Here is a 21,273-nt window from a genome sequence, read left to right on the forward strand (position 1 = left end):
TGTTCCAAACATCTGAGTCACTAGTTCTCACTGCTTTTCTTTTGTCTCCTTGTAGCTGTTAGAAGCCATACGCATGAAGCTAATATTCAATATTTAGTAGTAGTTTTTTTTATTAAAATGCATGCTTAGCTTAGATCTCAGAGTTTTTATCAAATCAATGTGGGGTTTGTGGGTTTGTGGTGTGTGCGTATGTGTGTGTGTGTGTGTGTATGTGTGTGTGTGTGTGCGTATTGCTCATACATGTTTCCCTTCTCCTTGCTAGAGGGGCTGTGTCCTGGGACTCTGGGAAGTCAGATCATTCCAAGTCGATAGATGAGTCCTAGACTTTAATTTCAGATGCTAGCTTCTATCTAGTTGCCTGGCAGAGTCTTTCAACAATGGTCTCTCCCATGGCCCAAAGCAGTTAGATGGTTGTGGGCATTACAAGTGGCTGACAGATGAGGAGGAGGCCCCCGTACTCCATAATTTGTCCCTTGAAAGCTAGGATGGTCTTTAAACCCTTGCCAACCTTCACTGATGCAGGAGGCATCTCAGGAGGAGGTTTCTCTCTCTCTCAGAGTGGCTGGCTTCTGTGAGCCAGAGATTAGCTCAGGTTGAGGACTAGTGGAATAGATCTGAACCACTGGGCAGGGAGTGTAGACAGAACCTATAAACATGCGGGTGAAGGAGATGGGACTGGTGAACTGGGTTCATAGGGAGGATGTGAGTTTCCAGAGGTTGTGGGGGTAGCCTTACATCAGAGGACCTTTGCATATGGCCAGTAGGAAGAGAATAGAGCTTACAGAAAGACAGTTTCACTGTGGTGTCAGGTATGGTGGACCAAAGCCAGGAGTTGTAGTATTTATGATGTGAAGGAAGCTGCCAGGTCTACTTCAATGATGTCAACTCTTGTTACTTTTTAGTAATTGCTTGGAGTTCTTTCTTGAGCAAGTTATTTCTGTGTGAATCTGCATTTGATTGCTCATGTCTACTGTGGGTGCAATAGCAGTCAGCCGATCAGCATAGGCATGCACAGTGCTCTTCTCCAGAGAAGGTATCTGTTCTAGGTGTCTCACCTCATTCCCTCATTGTGGATTGCTCATTTCCTGCCTTCCAGTCTTTACCTGGGATTGAGTTTGCAGTATCTCAAGGACAGCCCATGACCCATCACAACAGACACTGGCCGGAAGCAGTTAGCTGGCTCATTCTGTCAAGTACCACTGAACACCAGCATTAGTTACTTATGTCTTAGCTTCACCTGTCTCCTCCTCTGCATGAACCCCCTCATTCTCCAAGACCTCTGCAGTGTGGCATTTCCACGACTTTCCTCCTTTCTCTGTGCTCTTTGCACATTGTGTCTTTTTAATCTTTCAGTCATCAGTTGATGGGCCTATATCATCCTTTAGCCAAGAAGCTAGTTATGGGCAGAATGACCTTATTCAGCTCTGAGTCACCACACACTCAGCAAATGGCCTCAAGCCTAGCAGAAGTCCTGTCCTGGAAGTGCTTTAAAGCCTGAATGCTTTGTAAGCAGCGTCTCCTTAGTGACAACAATGTGGCTATGTTTGAAGACAGAGAGAAATGAATTGTTATTACTAGAATTCAGTAAAACAGGACTGGACCATTGCTGGCTAGGGCCAGTATGGCCTGTGTACTTTCTTGCTGTCCAACCTCTGTCAACTCCAATCTTTCTTTTGTGTAAGAGTATTTAGGCGACTGGTACCATCATCTATTTACTGAGCACACCCTGAAAGCATACTATGTATAGGCTCTGGGAAATACTTAACCCAACTCCCAGGAGCTTATTGGAAAGGGAGATCATGAAAAGATAGAAATTTATGACACAAAGGGAAATTCTTTCTTTAATTATTTGCTTTTATGTACTTGATCCAAGAAAGAGAAGAGGCCAGTGCAAATGATGCTTTTAAATACAAGCTCAAAATGGCAAAAGAGGCTTCATTAGTCTCTATGGTGAGAATTACTGTCAGGTTATCCTGTAATGCTGTGTCAAGTGTACTTTTCTGATGTCTGTTGCATGCACACCAACAGTAAGAGGAAGAGAGATGATACCTAGAAATAAAGCAGGAGCCACCATGGAGGACAGTGGGCTTCCTTCCCATCTGTAGGAATCCCACTGTGTTGCAATGGTTTTAACTCAAATGAGAAAATCCTTCTAACTGCTCAGATCACTCACAGATGGACTTAGCTTCTTGAGGTGGATTTTTTTCTTTTCCTTTTCCTTTCTTATTTTTTATGAAGTCCAGCACTCTGGTACAAGATAGGACCATGCTCAAACAGACTGCCAAGGTGCCTGTGAAACAATATGCTGATGGATATAGCATCTCTGGCCAGGAATCATGGGGGAAACGAGTGCCTGACTGGACTGTGGTAATGATAGGCGACAGCAGCAGATATTGTGTGTCAAGCTATGACAGTGAGCCAGACTCTCACATACATCTCTAGTCTTCTTAGCAGCCAAGTTCAAAACCAAGGCTCAGATGAAACACTATGCAATCTGAGTAGAGTAAGTATAGTATAGTGAGGCCCAAACTGATATTTGCAATGCTGCCTCTCTTACCCCCATAGCAGTGGCTCTCAATCGTCCTAATGTTCAGACCCTTCAATACAGTTCCTCATGTTGTGGTGACTCCCAATCATAAAACTATTTCTCTGCTACTTCATAACTGTAATTTTGCTACTGCTGTGAATTGTGATGTAAATATCTGATATGTAGGATATCTGACATGGGACCCCCAAAGGGGCTTCGGCCCATAGGTTGAGTGCATTTACTGTCCATCCAAAACTGGGATCCTGTGGTTTTGAAAGCTCAGTCTATTTCCTTCCTCACTAAAAAAAAGTCGGGGGGGGGGGTATGGCTCACTGTGTGTAAGCTAGGCATGATTTGCTCCTATCCTATAGGAGCTTGCCTTGGCTTTTATCCATTGTGTTATGGTTTGAATCTGAACCCACCCTCAAAGGTTTGTATTTTAACTCTTGTTCCCCAGCTATGGTACTGTTTTGAGAGTCCTCAGTTGCAGAAATAGGTTACTGAAGGTAAGTTTTTGAAGGTAATATCAAGTCCTTGGTTCACATCATACTCCATTTTCTTGTCTTCATGCTGTAGGAAGCCCCTGACACATGTTCCCATGGCCATGAACTCTACCATGCTTTCCTTGTTATGATGGACTGAAAGCATGAAGCAAAGTTGCTCCTGGCAGTTAATGTGTCAGAGCTTTGTTTGGGGAACTGATGCCCACTGCACACATTCTGGGGGAACTGAAGTCAAGCCAATGGGTCCTGGGTACTAGACCAGCCTCCCAGGAAAAAAAAATGGCCCTACTTCCTTTCAAATGCCTTGGACCAAGGACTGGAAACTTTTCTTCCTTTAGAGACACCAAAGCTGCTAAGGAATTCAACCATGCATTCCTCTGATGTGGGGCTGTACCTTTCATGACTGGCAACTTATTACAAATGTCACAACTTCTCTGCAGATGGAAGGATAATTTTGCAAACTCCACATCTGCCATATGAGGATGTTTGTGCTTGTACCAAGTCTACTGTTCTTGTGTTAACAGAAATGATCAGGGGAGGAGACCTTGATCCAGCAAACAAGTCATTAACCTTCAAAACAGAGAGACAGACAGACAGACAGACAGACAGACACACACACACACACACACACACACACACACACACACACACACAGCCACAGCAGATGAATTATGCAGCAGCTTGTCCCTGCTTTGGACACTGGCCCACATCTGGTTTCTTTGCACTGGCTATTCCTGTAACCAACTGACTTTCCTCTGTTCCCTTCCTGGCTCTCTCTGACTGTTTTCCTTTACTCAGAAGTCAGCAGAGTGTGGCAAAGGCCTAGTGTGTGGATTCCCAGGTAGCCCTTCCCCAGAGAGACTCAGGGACCAAGGTCCCTCAAAGGTTATGCATATTTCTGCCTGCCTGTTGAGCTTGGTAACACCTCAGACAAACACAGAAGGCCTTTTAGCCCGGCCTTTGGGACCAAGTCAGTACACAGAAGGACAGGAGAAGCAGCTACTGTTGGTTTAAGCCTTGTTTGCAAAGGGCCTCTGGAACACACAGATCCTGCCAACCTCCCCTTCCCTTAGAGCTGGCCTTTTATTTATGCAGGTGGAACCTCACTTTACGAGGTGCAGAGCCGAACCCAGGGGTGGCACTTCATCTTCAGACAGGCTCTGAGCTCAGAAATATGGGTCTGCTCCTGCAGACTTTCTGGCCTGGGCCAGATGGGCATTGGACAACATCCAGAACTACCCCTTGGTTCCCACCTCCAATCCCCCTGAGAGCCTCCTACCAGACAGTAAGCAAGATCAGGGCAGACTTTTCTGACTCCCTGTAGCCACCTTTGTTGTGAGAGAAGTAGACAGTAAGTCAGAAAGAAAACATCCGCCACAGCAACTGGAAGCAGGAAGCCACGCCTCATTTTTTTCTGCCTCCCACCCCGGGAGTGGGGGTGGGGAATCTGGTAGCTAATGCTGATTGTCAGGGCCACCAATTGGTTTGGACCCTCTGGTCCTTGCGCTTCTCCCTGCATTTTCTCATATGCTCAGGCAATGTGGAAACAGGCCTTATTGGATTTCAGAATGAGAAATAAGCAGCGCCACTGGGGCCCTCTCTGGGGAAGATGTATTATTATATAATACAGGCAGATTGGGTCTTGGAATAGTTTGCTCATGAAAGAGTAACATCTTGGAAGCTCACTCCATCACTTCCAGGGCCTCAATAAAGAGTGAGGGAATAATAGAACAATATTAACTTTTACTGCCTCATCAAGCATGCATTTCCACCATTACCACTGAAGCTGGTCAGATCTGAGGTTCTGTGAGATTTAAACATCTCCTTCCCTCTGTTACTTATTCATTCCCATTGGTATCTTGGTTAAATAGTTTTGCAGGGCTTGAGAAGCAATAACATTGAATTTTTCTAACGCAGATGGTTAGAGTGCAGTGCAAACCAGAGTATGAAGCCGGTGTTTGTTGAATAATTGAGTGAAGTGATGAATTCTGACTTCTGTCTTCTGGATAAGGGGTTGTTGTCAGGTCTGGGAGGAAGTGCACACTTAGAACTCAAGGGAGCTGTGTTTTCTTACCTCTGTGAGTGGAGACAAGAGAGGGGTCCCTATTCATTTACGTTTCTCCTTGCTGGGGCCAAATACCTGACAGAAGCCACTTATTGGATGGAGAAAGGACTCATTCAGATGCATGGTTGGAAGGCTGTATCGCCAACTCAGCGCAGCAAGGAAAAGCATGGCAGAGTTGATGGCAGCAGGAGCGTGTGGCTAGGACTCCTTATATCTCTGCAGACAGGAAGTAGAGCCCATCGATAAACCCCCAAGTCTGACTTCCCATCAGGGGTGAATCTGGAACTTCTGGGAGGCTAGTCTGCAAATTCTCAGTCGCAGTTGTCACCTGTCAGGCTTTTCATGTTCTTAGAATCCTCTGGCTTCCTCCCTTGCTGTCTTCTGCCTTCCTTTGGTTATGTCTGTTTGTACAGTCACACGTGTGTGCATGTGTGTGAAGGTCAGAGGTCAACACTGAGTGTAAGTGTAGATTTTCTTCAGTCACTCTCCACCTTATTGTTGAGACCAGGTCTGAATCTGGAACTCACCAATTTGGCTACAGTCATTGATCAATCAGCAAGCCCCAGGGATCCTCCTGCTTCCTCTGGGGTTACAGGAATGCACCCATACCTGGCTCTTTATGTGGATTCTGGGGATTGAATTTAGCCCCTGATGCTTGCATGGCAAGCACTTTGCCAGCCAAACCACCATTTCATGCACCTGGAATACTGGGCCTTTTTTTCCTGTGGACATCCAACTTCTCTCTAGTTGCTTTGCACTTCTCTTTGTGATTGCTAATTGAGTCTTTTTCTAGAAATCAAGAGAATGAGAGGGAATACCATCAGGATGCCAAGTTTTCACGGTGTCTGGCTTCTTTTTTTTTTTTTTTTTGGTTCTTGTGCTCTATCTATCTATCATCTATCTCTCTATCTCTCTTTTCTTTCTGCCTGTCTAGGTCTAAGTCTTTGTCTTTGGAAATTGGAGCATTTGATGTCATGGACATAGAGAGAAAAGTGCTAAGGTCTGGGGAAGAGTCCCTCTGCTTAAAGCTACAATGCAGACGATACCAGTGCCTGCTGTTAAAGGCATTCTTCCCCTGTCCAGTGCTCTTGACCTGTACATCTTCCCACCCCAACAAACCTATGAGCTGTATTTCTGCTAAAACATGGGAGCAGAGGTCTGAGTTTTCCTGGGGAATCCTAGGTGTCTTTGGATCTAGTGACAGCTTGGGCCACCATAATGAGGCATATCTATAGTACAGAGTATGGTTTAGAGCTCAGGCCATGTGTGGGGCCTGGCTCTGTGCAAGGTAAGGCAAAGACCCGGAGTTCCTGTGGGTCAGAGCTACAGCAGTATAGAAATGCAAGGAGGCAGAAGGAATGAATACACCAGAGAGTGGTGCAAGAAAACGCCACTGAAGGAAGAGCAAAAGAGAGGCTACAGCACAGGCCTGGAAGACCAAGCTGGCCTAGGACACACCTGTCCCATGTACAGGAGTTTTGTAGGTGAGAAAAGGGGGTACACTCAGGGGCAAGAGGTTGGACATGGATGGAACCAGTGAGGGAAGATCTTGTTTCTAATTAACATATAAAGGAAAGTCAAGCCAGTGACATAAATGAAGATCTGACCAGTGAGGTGGCTCATAGGTTTCGAGTTGCTGACTGCATTTGGTGGCTTTTTAAGCAAGAAGAGGGGCTGTAGTATCAAGAGACCTATCTTACATGTTGGCACTCACGAGTGAATACAGTGCACACTCACAATTCCGTTTTCATGATGCTCAATTGACAGGGTGACCAGGAGGACCCAAGGTAGCAGGTGTAAATTGCTGGCATAAAGCCACAGAGACTTTGTGAGGAAGAAACTCTCAGCAGTATGTATCTTTGACTCATTTAAGAACACAGTCTCCTCCCTGTTGTGAGATGATGCTGTGAAAATGTGGCAGACATAGGACAGTATTAAAAAGAATATAATAATCTATGAGGGAACACATTTTGACATTTTCCATGCAGTTTTCATTGCCATATAGTGATATATCTCTTGACCTGCCTCATTCAACCAACTCAGGAATTCACCTGTGTTCTCCATCCACTTATTCTGTAGAAGCCACTGACAGGGGCCATACGGTACTGGCAGTACCAGCTGGAGGGGACCCTTAGTGTTTCAGATATCTCTTCCTCTAAAAGGCCAGAGAGCTCCCCCTTCTTCCCAGCCCTTCTGGTGTACTGGAGCTTGTTACCATACTAATAATGTAATCAAGTTTTGAATGACTCAGAAAAATATGGGTAGAAAGAGAGTTGTTTCTCAGGAAAAGCAAGTTGCACATATTGAACAATTTGATAGAAAAAAACCGTTGCTAACAAGAATGGCTGTCAAAATAATTACAGGCATGGCAGCTGGTAAAGATGAGAAGAAATTTGTACATAATCCTAAAAGAATGCTGTGCTCAGATAGTCTCACATATGAGTTTAAAATTTATTTTTAGGAATTGGAGAGATGGCTCAGCAGTTTAGCGCACTTATTGCTCTCACAGAGCCACAACTACCTATAACTCCAATTCCAGATGTTTCTCCATGAATGCCACTCACATGGTGCACATACCTGTACACAGACAAGTACTCACATAGGCAGATGGCAACTGAGCCGAGACTTGAATGACAGCAAGGATCTGTCCTGGGGTTCCATCAAGGATACAGACCCTGATATAGAGTTGATCCTGGATGCAGGGAGGCCCATGTGGTGGAGGCAAGTGTGTGATGGGCAGGACTAGTGAGACCTTGGTCGAGCAGGTTGGAATTTGAGTTTTGGCTGAATGAGAAAGGAGAGTGTTGAGTTTGAAGTGAAAGAGTTCTGGGAAACGTCTGGATCATGTTTCTGGATGTTTACTCTGGCAGTTATGGCAGATGGCTGTAAGGGGATGATTCAAATAGTGGGAAGGCACTGGAGAGTCCAGATCAGCAATGCTGTTTAGACCCCTGCAGTGGGAGCAGAATAGTTAGAGAGAAGGAAGGACTCAGAACAGGATGAAACCCCAGGTCAACGTCTCACCCCAGTGGATCTTCAGCCCCCTCCCACTCTCTGGTGCTACAGGTCCCTTTTCCTCACTCTGTTAGATTTGCCCTCCTACTATTCTGCCACTTACCTCACTGATGGCTTGCAAGCTGCTCATTTTTGGGGGAAAGTGTGTGGAGAGAAAAGGACTTGCTGTGTAGGAATCAGCTCTGTTATTGGTAACAAGCTCCTGCTGGGAAAGTCTGGACTGAAGGCTAGGCTCAGGGACTGCTATTGAGCTCATGAGTCAGGCAAGCACTGACCCACCTTGTTTGCACTCTGGTGATAGCAACCAATAACATGTTGTTGATGGATGGAGAGAGCTCAGGCTTCTTGGTGATGGATGGATGAATCACAGGGAGGAAATCTGTCATTTTCCAAGTAGAAGATGACTTTCTGTCAATTAAATGAATTCAGTAAGAATGAAAGCACCTGTTGTCAATTTTGGAAAAAGCTATCCCAATTCACTGTGTTGTGTTGGCATTGTACTTAAATTAACTGCCATATTGGTCTAGAAATGTTAAACATAACCTTTTCCCATTTGTACAGTGGTAACACATTGTATTAAATATGTAATATCTAATCTACATGGGTTTGAGTGCAAAACCTAATAAGATAGTCTCTTTAAAAAATAATGAAAGCCCTATTGCATTCTAAACAAAGGCTTTAGGAATGTGACAAGTTGCCAGCTTCAACACTTGGGTGAGCTGGCCTTGTCCCTTACCAGAAAAGAGCTAGAGACCTGGCCTGGTGGCTTGGATGTGGGAGAGCTGGCCACAACAGTGTGAGCTATGTACATGGGAAAGCTGGTCCCATCCCTTTTCAGCTTCCACAGGCAGGAGAGCTCGTCCCACCCCTCGCTGGCCAAGCAGGAGAGCTGGTCCTGGTGGCACAGGTGCAGGAGAGTAGGGAGGCTGACCAACTCAGCTACCACCCAGGCCCAGATCCAGCATCTCCCCATCTAAGAACTCCTGGAGCATTTAACAGGGCTGGTCCTTCAGAACCAAAGCTACAGGATCTCCATGACACAGGGCAGCAACAGGATATCTGAGAAGAGTCCAGTGAGAGTCCAGTATTGATAGTGTAGCAGAACCCAGGCCTCAAACTGGACCAGTGGCTCATTGCAATGAACATTTGCAAACAAAACCGTTTTAGCAAAAGAATATACTGTATAATACACCATGACACACCACAGCTACTACAACGAGATATTACTGGACAGATTACTTAGCTTTCTTGAGTCTAATTGCTTCAGCTGGGAAACAGATGCTGATGGGACATACGTCTTAGGATAGTGAAACGTGATGGAAGAATGGGCATGATGCTCTCAGGGAAGCACCTCACAGATGGTCAAGTTGGGGATCTCAGAGAAGGCAAGGGAAGTCTGGTTGTGGATGAGTGGCAACCCATGTTCATGTGAACTTTTGTAGTACTACCCTTTCTGCCCTGGCTGCGTTGAGTGAACTTTAGGAATAAAAATTGAAAACCTAAAACTAGAAATACCCAAGTGCAGGCTCTTTAAATAGCTGACCAATTGCTGACCGATTTCTGATACCTTCTGATTCACTTTTCTTGGCTGGATGGGATTATTTTTAAGATGTGATTTCACAGTTTACTGGGACACTCTCATCCTCTTTCTTGGCTCTCTTGGCCAACAGAGCTATGGTGCTCTTGTAGATTCATGTCAGGTCTTCTGCCTCCATGTACGAGACCACACCACACACACTGGCTTCTAACTCCAGTTCCTGCATTTTCTTATGGTATCTGATTTGTGACACTCTTCAGTGATGGTGATTGAAGCTGTATGGTCAAAATATTTCCCCTCCAATGAGCATATGAGTTCTATACCAAATTTAAATAATGGCATTATGGGCTGGATTCATTTCTCTTACATAGTCACCGTGGAAATGGCCTCAATTGAGGAGTGTGGGGATTGCTATAGAGGAAAATGCTGCCAAATCCTCCCTGAGTTAGAGATGAAACAGAACATCACAAATGCCATGGTAGGTTTGAAATGTGTGTGCCCATTTCCTGGTGGAAGAAGGGAAGCAGAGAATGAAGAATGGCTATGCTTATGACTCTGCTACAATATGCTCCTGTCTAGGCTGGGTGGTATCACAGCAGTAAGAGGCACTGTTAACTGGAACTTAGCTTCTCAGGTTGCAAACTCCTCTTTAACATAGCAACCTTGAACAGTGCAGCTTTCATTCTTAGGGAAGGTGTGAAGTGACAATACAGAAGTGGGTAACAGATGATTATGGTCACATGGAAAGTAGAAGGGGGGATTGGGGAAAGGGCCCAGCTAGTAGCTGGCATCGATAGATCAGCTTGCTTAGATGGCTCATTGGTTTTCTTTTTCTTTTGCTTTTTTGATTTGTGTGTATTTGTATGTTCATGTGTGTGCAGGTGCACTTTTGTTTGAGTATGCACATGCAGATAGTATATGATCACTAGAGGACAGGCTTGGCTGTCAGCACTCAGATGCCATCTACTTTGTTTCTAAGAGAGATTCTCATTATCCTGGTACACTCCAATCAGGCTGGATTGTCTGACCAGTGACTGTTGTAATCAACTGGCAAGTCTAATGGTCAGTGCTCCTTCTGGGTTTCTCCTAAAATAGTCAAATTAGAAATAAAAAAATCCATTTTGTTACCAACACCTGTTCACTAAGTACCATGGTGTACTGGAGATTTCACTAAAGCCTTCCAATACCATAGGTTATTCCCACAACCATCTTGAAGGTGGAAATAGTATATCCAGGCCCGTGAGATGGCTCAGTGGATAAAGGAGTTTACAATGCAAGCCTGATAACTAAATCATGTAAAGGTGGAAGGAGAGAACTGGCTCCACAAAGATGTTCTCTGACCTACACACACACACACACACACACACACACACACACACACACACACACACACAATGTGAACACATGGTGCTCATTCCTACAATTCCAGTACTCAGGAGGCTAAGGCAGTCAGATCGTCGTGATTTGGAAGCCTGGACTGCTTAGTAGCTGAGATAGAGAGAGATCCCATCTTTAAGCCAGAGAGAGAGAGAGAGAGAGAGAGAGAGAGAGAGAGAGAGAGAGAGAGAGAGAGAGAGAGAGAAGCTTTGGGACCTGGAAGATGCACTCCTAACCTTACACTTCTCTGTGCTGCTGACTTGAGCCAGTCTACCCTCTGTAAGCAGCATCCTTGGCTTCTGTGGCACTGCAGCCTTTGGCTTCAAAGCAGGCAGATGCCTGGGACCCAAACTGCCTGTGTGAGGCCAGAATGAGAAGGGAACTAACCCAGAAAACACCTAGTGTCCTCTCCTTTCTGTGTGCCGCTGCCTGGCACTAAACTGGCAGGACATTGGAGGACATAACTTGGATAAAATGCTCTGTCCCTGTCTGACGCCTGCGTGCCTGGTGCTGCTTCAACATTAGGATGCAATTTGCAATGATTCTCCTCTTCCCAGAGGGCCTTTTGCTTTATTTCTTTGTTTTCTTTTTTTCACTTGCTCATTAATTCTGGTTGAACCAATAAAACAGCATCACATATTATTCATTTTAGAATCTAAAAATCAAATTTGGAGTCAATGCTAAATGGATCAGAGCTACTCGGTCCTTCTGTGAGAGATGAGCTTTTCATTGCCGATTCCGTCAATCCAATCTGCCCACCTCAGGCAGTCTTCGTTCCTCCAGCTTAGCCTGGCTGTGGATAGATGCCAAGGAAGACTCCTACTTTACCAGGGGTGGTGTTGCCCCCCCATGCTCCTGGGAATGTGATGTCAACTACACCAGCCAACATGACCAACCCACAGCCCCAGTGCTTTGCTCTCAGTCTCCCCTGGGCAGTCTGGGTGGAAGGGTAAAGCGGAGTTGAATGGTGAGACAAACATGCCTGCCAATGCCCAGCCAGCACTTTGAAGCAGAGAAATTATCAACAGGCCCCTCTCAGAGCCATTTGCAAACTGGATCCATCAGGGTTTAGATTTGTTTTGAGAAACAGGAAAATGCAAGGCTGAAGAGTTCCTGCAGCCTGGAGTTTACCCCTTTGAGCAAATCAATCAGCCTTTTTAAAACCTAGACTTTAATTGGCTATTTCCTGGGAGAGGGTTCTCAATACATCCCCCATCTGGCAGGGCTAATTGTCCTCTGCATTCTGTGGTTGGATTGATGATGTGAGCCCAGGAAGAGGTCTAGGAGGAACTTGTGCCTGCAAATGTCACTGCTTGGGACTGCAATGACAGTGTGACTCTCTGACACCTGGCTCTTGCAATGATTCATAGGCCATGTCTTACAACTGAGCTGTTTTAAGATCAGAGATGACAGAAAGGACTTCCTGAGGATGATTGGGAAAGATGGGATGTCCTTGTTTGGTCAAGACACATGATACCCAACCATCTTGTATTACAGGGTTGGCTTCTGGTCTCCCTGGTGATAACGGTCCCATACAGTAAAAGAGATGGCAGAGATGAACCAGATGTTACTGGCTTTCTCTAGACACTTGCAAGGCCTTATATCTGGCTTCCCTACCTTAGTGGACACACATTGTCCTCTTGCCACTTAAACCTCCTGTATCTGCCACAGCCTACCACTGGAGTCTGGGCTTGAAGGGCCAGTGAGTTCAGATGTGCCAGTATAATCATACTCTCTTATTATCCAGTCTTGACTTTGCAAGGCAGGATTCTCCCAACCCAACAGTCAAAGTTGAGCTGCCTCTGTTTCATTAGAGAGAAGAGAGAACCAGACCCAAAACAGTGTGGCATGGAAAACCCAAAGGTGACACCAGTCTCCGATGTATCTGCTGGGATGGAAAGGGTTATCTCTGCCATGTCAGAGATGATATCATTGAAGGCTTGCAATCCCTTGTAACTCTGCTCACTCCCTTGGTGATTTGGAAGCACCTATATTTATAATATGCTGGGCTGCTGTACCAAAGGGCAACCATCATTTGTTTACTTGCTCAAATGCTAGTCTACTATCTGTATTTACTGTACTCTTACTATATATGAGTCAGTATACCCACACATTCCATGGATACTTTGTTGAATTCACAGCAGTCTTATGAAGTGAGCCATTACCTTAGTCAATTCTGTGTTGCTGTAACAGAACACCCAGGACTGGATAGTCTATCAAAACCAGAGATCGGTTACCTCATAGTTCTAGGGACTAGGAAGACCAAGTGAGTGAGATCGGGAGAGTTCCTCTTGTTCCTGAATCCCATGATAGAAAGCACATGAATGGGAGGACTAGTCAGAGAGACACAGAGAGAACAAGAGAGACCCAAGACGTTCCTTCTCAAAGGACTCCACCCCTGCAATGTGAAACCAAATTCTAATGTAAAAGCATTCATCCATTCGTGACGGTAAGACCCCCTTAACCCAGCATTCTAGTGTATATTCTGTTGCTGTGATAAAACATTCTGACCAAAAGCAAGTTAGGTTAGGGTTAGAGAACAGGATTTATTGGGTTTATACTTCAGGTAATAATCCATCACCACGAAAAGTCAGGGCAGGAACTCAAGCAAGGGCTTGAAGGCAAAATTCATGGAGGAATGCTATTTGCTGGCTTGCTCTGACTTGCTTGTAGGCTCATGCTTCACACCTAGGGCTGGTGCTACCTACAGAGGGCTGAGACCCCCTGCATCAATTAATAATCAAGGTCACCATCTGTCGACATGCCCACAGGCCAATCGTTTTTTGTGTAATCTCTTCAGCTAATGCTCTCTCAGGGGACCCTAATCTGTGTCAAGTTGACCCCAGTCTACTTCATTATACCATCATGTGTGCTGGGAATGATAGCAGCCCCATTGTGCGACTGTGGAGAACAGCGGTTACCCCTGAGGTTGGAGCCAACATTGATCACCATCACTTCTGTGATTCAGGGAGAGTTGCTTGATGTAAACTTTCTGTTCCTCAGTTTCCTACCTGTGAAATATGATGACAGTAGCATCATCCTCACTGGCCTGTTGAGAGCAATGCCTGACATATGGCACACAGTGATACAAGTATTTGCTGTTGTCAGCAGCATCAGCCTTTACCCAAAGGAAAAGTCAGAGCACAGAGAACTAAGCATGATTCCCTAAGGTCACAGTGCTCATGTGGCAGAGCTGGCATACAAAGCAGGCCTAATGAAGAGGCTCTATCATGTTACACCAGGTGGAAAAGATCACTCATTCTTCCTGGAGAGCTGCCATGGAGATCATATATTTGTATGTACTGGCATGAGCAGTGATGGGCACAGGTAGACATCTTCCATCTCATGAGAGACCTTGCCATACATCTCAGGGAGGCTCAGTTGAGAAGATTTAGTTTCCCATTTCCCTGAAAGAGGCAGTTAGACATCTAAAGATCTCAGTGTGGTGATGATGCAGCCCACCTTTGGTGATGATAGAGATGGAGGAAGAAGTGTGGGAAGCTTGTGTAAGCCTGAGACTAGGAAATTTGGCCTCTAGAGCCTGCAGGAGAAATATCGTCCTGGAGATACCTTGATCTTTGCTCAGTGAAACCTCCTTAGATTTTAACCTCTAGAACTAGAAGACAGTAAATGTGAGTCAGTTCACATCCCTATGCTTGGAGTGATTTGTTACAGCAGCAACAGGAAACTAATACAACCTAGCAAGTGGAATAGTTATCTCCAATGGGCAGTGTCGTAGACTGTGAGACTGATAGCCAGGTCTCATACCCAGTTTCTCATTACAGAACTAAGACTTAAACCACCATGCTACTCTCTAACCCAGCCATTCTGTAGATTTCAGTCATTTCCATTACCTTGTTCTCTTTAAGGAGTTCAAACAGGGTGGAAAAGGAGTGGTCAAGGAAGTCAGGACCCTGCTCTTTATTGCTTCTCTTTCTCTTTGTGTGAGATCCATGAATCCATGGCCCAGAATAAAGGATAAAGGCTGAGCTTGTAGAAGGAACTGGGTGAATGGGTCATTCATGTTGGACCTGAAGTGCTTGCATACTCCTGCCTTAGATATAGCACAGATCTAGATTGACTCTGTTCTTACCATCAGTCCATGTGTGGAGATCTTGAAGTACAGCTTCTGAGGTTCAAATGAGGGCAGAAAACAGTCATTGTCATCTGTAGCCTAAAGAGTTGAAAGGATGCATGGCTGAATGAGTATTGTCAATGGATCTCAATACTTACTCACTGGGTGTAATTTATTTGTGTTATCTTTTCCTGAAGCTACATAATATTGATACAGTATTATTGTACTCTTATATTAATGCTGAAAAGGCAACCTTTCATTGGGGAAAAGACGCAGTGGCTTTTTTTTCTTAAGGGAGTGGGTGGAGAATTGATTATTTACCGTGAACAGGAATGAAACTCTGAGCAGCTCAGGGAAGCAAGAGAAGGTGGGAGGAATGGAAAGATCTCAGGGGGAGGGGGTATGAGCTGAGGGACTGGCAGGTATGAGGAAAGACAGTTTTTTGTGAACAGAGAGGCTCAGTCTGGTACAGTATCCAGTGGTCATGTGTGGCCAGTGAAGTGTGTGACATGCCTGCCCAAGTTAAAGATTTCAGATGAAAACAATAACATCAAAGTTCTCATTTGTTATCTTTGTGTTGTTACACCCAGCCTCTGATTCAACCAACCACAGATCAAAAATATCCAGAAAGGACAGGGGATGTGGTTCAGTGGTAGAATGTTGGTGTGACATGCCAAGTGTGAGTACACCACAGAGGGTACCTTGCCCCAAACAGTCACCAGTTACTTATGACATCTAGCAGCAGAATTTGGGGCCATGCTTAGAGCCAATCACCCCCATTGTTCTGTTGTTTAAGGGACCTTCAGGGACCTATACCCTTATCCAGCCATACACTCTAATGGCTGGAGTTAAGAAGGCTCAGGAGGGCTAGGCAATCGGCTGTCTCTACACAACCCAAGAGACTTTTGGCGTTTTCTGAGCCAATGACCCACATAAGTTCTTCTCCATACAGAAGGGCATTTATAACACTGTAGAAAAGGGGGGAATTTCAGGCTGTGGAGCAGAACTCATCTGCATGATTTTTAAGTACAAATGGAGACCCCTGCATGTGTCTTAAATTAATCTCCCTTGCCTGCCCATCCTGGGAAGCAATGTTCTACAGCTTTCTTCCATTCCACACAGTACATTTTCTCATGTGATAAGGGGATAGAGTAAAGGCAAATTCCATCTGTGGATGTCAAGGGAGGAGGGAGACTCTTGGTGAGTAATGGATTATGCATTAAGCACTGAAGCCTATCATTCTTGTCTTTACAGGTGTCTTTATTTCTCCCTTCATTCTCAGAGAATTCCATATAGGAATGGTTCTAGCCCATTGGAATGGGTGGAGGGTGGGGTCAAGCACTTTGTATATACTTTCTCACTGAATCTTCAGAATTACCTACTGTTAATATACTATCTGTTGCTATGGATAAAGAAGTGGAGACTTAAAGACGTTAGGAAATTATGTCATTGTTATGCTTAAAGGTAGAGCCATAAAGAGAATTCTGTCTGACTTTGGAGTCCAAAGTATTAACCACCACGATCTCTTGTTTCAGTGACTTAGCAAAGAAGATGTCAGTTTGAGGAATCCATTCTCAGAAAAAGGGGGAGGTGGTAAGGGAAAGTGGAAAGAGATAAGTGAGGGAGAAAAGCAACTCATGTGTTCACTCCCTCATTTATCCTTTGTTTTGATTCCAGACTTTTTATTATCACTTAGATACTGAAATAGGTAATATCTGCTCTGCCCTGTGGATTCTCCAGAGAACTAGACAGTTAGATGTCCCATCTGCAATGTGCATGAAGCTCAGCTGGGTTCAGACTGGAGACCCATGGGCTCTTCCATAGTAGATAATGACAACGTCACATGAGTAAGAGGCATTGAACTTGGGCTTGAAGGATCATCTGTCATTCAACGTAGAGACTACCACATAAACAGAGGCTGGGAGTATATTGGTTTACTGCAGGTGGGAAATTAAGGACATGACACATAGCATTAGGAAAGTCTGTGGCCAACACAGTAGGTCATGTGATAGGGCATGGAACCAAAGGTTCTGTACTCTCTTGATGATCCTGTGTGTGCCTACATATCTTTTCATATGTGCTTCCGTCACTGATAGTATCCCAGAAGCTTGGCCAGGCTGGAGAAGGTGCCATAAGCTTGAGGAAAGTCGTTCAGGGCCCAGCTCTTTCTATTCAGCCCTGCCTTGGGTATATGGACACGTCTCCAAGCATATTCGATCACCCTGAAACCAAAACCAGCAATGGAAGGCTGAGAAATGCAGGACTCCTGTTGGCTGTCAGCCTTTCTCCATGGAGGGCATGGAGATTTATTGAGTGTTGAATGTCAGTATCGATGTAATAAAGATGGCACACTGTAAGTAATAAGCACTTTCCAGGTGAGGAACCATTTTCAATAAGTTGTCAGCCTGTCTGATACTATGAATTATTAAAAAACTAGAAAGAAGATGAAGAAATGCCGTTGGGAGTTATTTAACTCTTAGATCTACGAGCAACTCTGTCCCTTCATGACAGAAGCAGAGGTATCACAAGCAATACAAGGTCACTGGAGTTTAATGTCCCTTGTCTCTCACACACACAAAGAACAGCATTCCTAGTGTTTTCTTTTCTGTAGTGGAATTGTCTTGATAGGAGAATAGATTTTTGATCCTCAGATGTGTAACAGGCAAAGGAATGTCTGGAAGTGTGTGTGTGTGTGTGTGTGTGTGTGTGTGTGTGTGTATGTGTGTATGTGTGTATTGTTTACTCGATGTAGAATCCACCATCTTGTGCATGCTAGGCAAACGCTCTACTACTGAGATATTTATCTAGCCTTGGAAATGAATACCAGAGAGAAAGGACAACAAGGGCCAGAGATACACGGCACCTGGGATGGTGCCAGGCATCTTATAAGTGTTGGTGCAGTGTCAACGGGCCCACTTGACTCTCAAATGTCTGTACAAAATCTCAGATGAATTCAGAGCCTTCCCTGGGAGTTATGACCATTTCTAGGGACCCAAGGCCACCTCTGACCTCCACGTTCTTATCTTTCTGAGCTTCTGCCTTGGGTCACGATGTGTGGGATCTGTTCCCAAAAGCCTTTGCACCGGTGCTATTTCTTCTCCTTCCTTCTGGGCATGTTCTCAGGTTATTTTTCCCAGTTCTGCCAGCACAGTGAGATCCTCACCTTACTTGAGCCCTGACCTTCTAACACTTCCTGTTCTTGTAAGTTCTGTACTCTGTGGAGGATCTAACTAGAGTTCCTGTGTTCATTGGAAAGCAGCCCAGAGTTCCTTGGGTGTTTTCCTAACATTTCACCTGACTATTTTTGAGAAGAAGCAGATTGCTCAGAACCAGCCTTGAGTTTCCAGGTCAGCAGAGGGCCTGTTGCACATCCAGAGCTCTGCCCTGGAGACAGATGGCTTCAGATGGGCATCCCGAGTCTGGTATGCAGCAGCTCTACCATTGGACACTATATAGAGTTTTAACAACTGTTCAGAGCTTCTCTCTCCATATCTGTTGATACAGCTCATAGAAATCATCACTGAATTCAGGAATCATTAGCTGTGGGTAGTGTGGTGACTCCTGTGCACAGCAGGTGCTGTTTTCTGGCAGGTGGAGGTCATTCACCAGACCCAACCCCTCCAGTCATGGCCACTTTGCTGCAACCTTCAACTTGTATCTGCCCTCACAGGGTTCACAGCTTCTCAATCAGCCTTGTCACTCAGCCTTCCAAAAGTACATAGGGAGGAGTCTAAATACCATTTCACACACAGATATTAGGCTCATTGTTTATTTTAAAAAGAAAGAGAAAAGCCCCCGCTGCCTGTCTTGCTGCAGCTCTAGGGTCACTGAGGGTTGACTTTTGTGCCATCTGCCTTTCAGGGTCTCACTTCTATGGAAGATGCAAAGTGCATTTCACAATGGTCTTGGGTTGACATATTGACCTGTCTCCAGCTTCTTCTAGGCCTTGGCTCCCAGAGCTTTTTGACAGGCCAGAGCTAGGGTGGGAACACTTCTCAGATCCTCTGACAGCTGGCTCCTCTGGAATTATGAGCTGTTTTACCACCAGAGGATCATCCAGCCAGCATTCTTCCCTTCAGCAAAGTGTTTTAGGTCGGCACCAGCAGATGGTTACATAAAGGTAGCCCAGTCCTCTGTTCTCATGTGATGGGGAGTTGGAAAAGTTATCAGGGCATTAGTTGGATAAATACTATTCTGGGTAGACCACATGAAGGCAATGGAGAGCCCAGAGGGGCTGGGGAGGGTCTCCCTGGAGGGAGTGGAGCTGGGAGAAGGGCAGCCCAGTATAAGAAGTAGGAGTAGAGAAAGTGCAGGCCTAGAGTGGCTACTCCCTCGTGGGCACAACAATGAGTGTTAAAGTGAACCCAGTAGGAACTGGCCAACATTTCACAATGGTAGCGCATAAGCGTCTAGTGGATAAAGAAGGAAATCTATCAAGAAATGGAGCAAACCCCTCTGGCTGCTCTGAAAAGCCATCTTTGCTTTGTTCCCGGGTTCTGCTCTGTGCTCACTGCAGCCACCTTCACCACTGTGGACTCAGGCATCTTTCTAGTCAGAGTCCTCAAACTCTGTTTCTTTCTTTCTCTTTTTATCCCCCTTCAGTTTTTCAAGTCAGGGTTTCTCTGTATTGTTTTGGAGGCTGTCCTGGAACTCGCTCTGTAGACCAGGCTGGCCTCGAACTCACAGAGATCTGCCTGCCTCTGCCTCCCGAGTGCTGGGATTAAAGTCATGTGCCACCAACACCCAGCTTCGAACTCGGTTTCTTTCCTCACTCGCTGCAGTGTATCACCAGCGTGCCCCACCATGTCAGATGTGGCCGTGGAGACCAGCTCCGAGATCACCACCAAGGACTTGAAGGAGAAGAAGGAAGTTGTGGAGGAGGCAGACAATGGAAGAGATGCACCTGCCAATGGGAATGCTAATGAGGAAAATGGGGAGCAGGAGGCTGACAGTGAGTTAGAGGAAGAAAAGGAAGAAGGTGGAAAGGAAGAGGAGGGGAAGGAAGAAGGCGACAGTGAGGAAGAGGATGGAGATGAAGATGAGGAAGCTGAGGCTCCTATGGGCAAGTGGGTAGCTGAAGATGATGGGGATGATGATGTTCACACCAAGAAGCAGGAGACCTGTGAGGATGACTAGACACCAGAAAGGAAAGCTAAACTTAAGGCCACCGCGACCTATTCACCCTCCATTTCCTGTGTCTCAGAACTTAAAGGTGGCCACCTTCAAGTAGAGGAGCAGGCCCGCCCATAGTGGGCAGTGCCACCCACAGATGACATGCGCTCTCCACCACCCCACCAAAACCACAACATGAATCTGCAACAGGGGAGGAAAACAGAACCAAAACTTCCAAAGCTCTGCTTTTTTTCTTAAAAATACTTTAAAAGGAAAATTTGTTTGTAGTTTTATTTACATTTTATATTTTTGTAATATTGTTAGGGCATCAGCCATTTTTAATGATAACAGGTGACCAAACCAGCCTTCAGAGCGTTCTATGTTCTACTCCTGACCTTACTTGTGGTGTGACCATGTTCATTATAATCTCAAAGTAGAAAAAAACAACGTTGTAAAAACAAAAACAATCTTATTCCGAGCATTCCAGTAACTTTTTTTGTGTGTATGTACCTAGCTGTACTATAAGTAGTTGGTTTGTACGAGATGGTTAAAAATGCCAAAAATAAAAGGTTTCTTTTTTTCTTCCTTTTTTTTGTCTATGAAGTTGCAGTTTTATTTATTTATTTATCTTTGGCCTGTCTCATATATGTGTGAAACAATGTCCAACAATAAACCGGAATTTTATTTTGCTGAGTTGTTCTTAAAAAAAAAAAACAAGAAGAACTGGAGCAAGTCTGCCTGAGGCTGAGTGCCTCCTGCTCATTATATCCAGACCCTCTGAACACTTTTTAATTGCAGACTATCTCTGGCTGTAATGACATACACCTATAACCCCAGCATCTGGGGGGAGAAGGTAGGAGGATTAAGAGTTCAAGGACAGCTTCAGTTGCATGGATAATGAAGGAATAGCCTGGGCTCTATGAACAAACATCGCAACACAATAGAAGAACCAGTGTTTCTGACAAGCTACTAGAGAAAGCCCAGGCTATTGGTCTGTGGACCACACTTCAGATTTTGAGACTAGGTTAGTAACGGGCAAGAAGACTTAAGTCCTGAGTGTCC

The 21,273-nt window shown here is 45.1% G+C and overlaps 2 protein-coding genes across 2 annotated transcripts in view; both read left to right on the forward strand.

Annotated features, from left to right (window-relative positions):
• Galnt18 (polypeptide N-acetylgalactosaminyltransferase 18) overlaps positions 1 to 21,273 on the forward strand; it is a 292,370-nt gene that overhangs the window by 100,462 nt on the left and 170,635 nt on the right. The window lies entirely within an intron of this gene.
• Positions 19,843 to 20,912, forward strand: LOC101838498 (prothymosin alpha-like). The gene has a single exon (XM_005075672.4). The coding sequence runs from the start codon at positions 19,903 to 19,905 to the stop codon at positions 20,233 to 20,235; it is 333 nt and encodes a 110-aa protein (XP_005075729.2). The 5' UTR covers positions 19,843 to 19,902; the 3' UTR covers positions 20,236 to 20,912.

The sequence above is a fragment of the Mesocricetus auratus genome, unplaced genomic scaffold (genome assembly GCF_017639785.1).
Source record: "Mesocricetus auratus isolate SY011 unplaced genomic scaffold, BCM_Maur_2.0 Super-Scaffold_4256, whole genome shotgun sequence".
Taxonomy (NCBI): Eukaryota; Metazoa; Chordata; class Mammalia; order Rodentia; family Cricetidae; genus Mesocricetus; species Mesocricetus auratus.

Coding starts and splice junctions, on each gene's coding strand:
- LOC101838498 (XM_005075672.4), top strand. CDS start 19,903: ATGTCAGATGTGGCCGTGGAGACCAGCTCCGAGATCACCACCAAGGAC.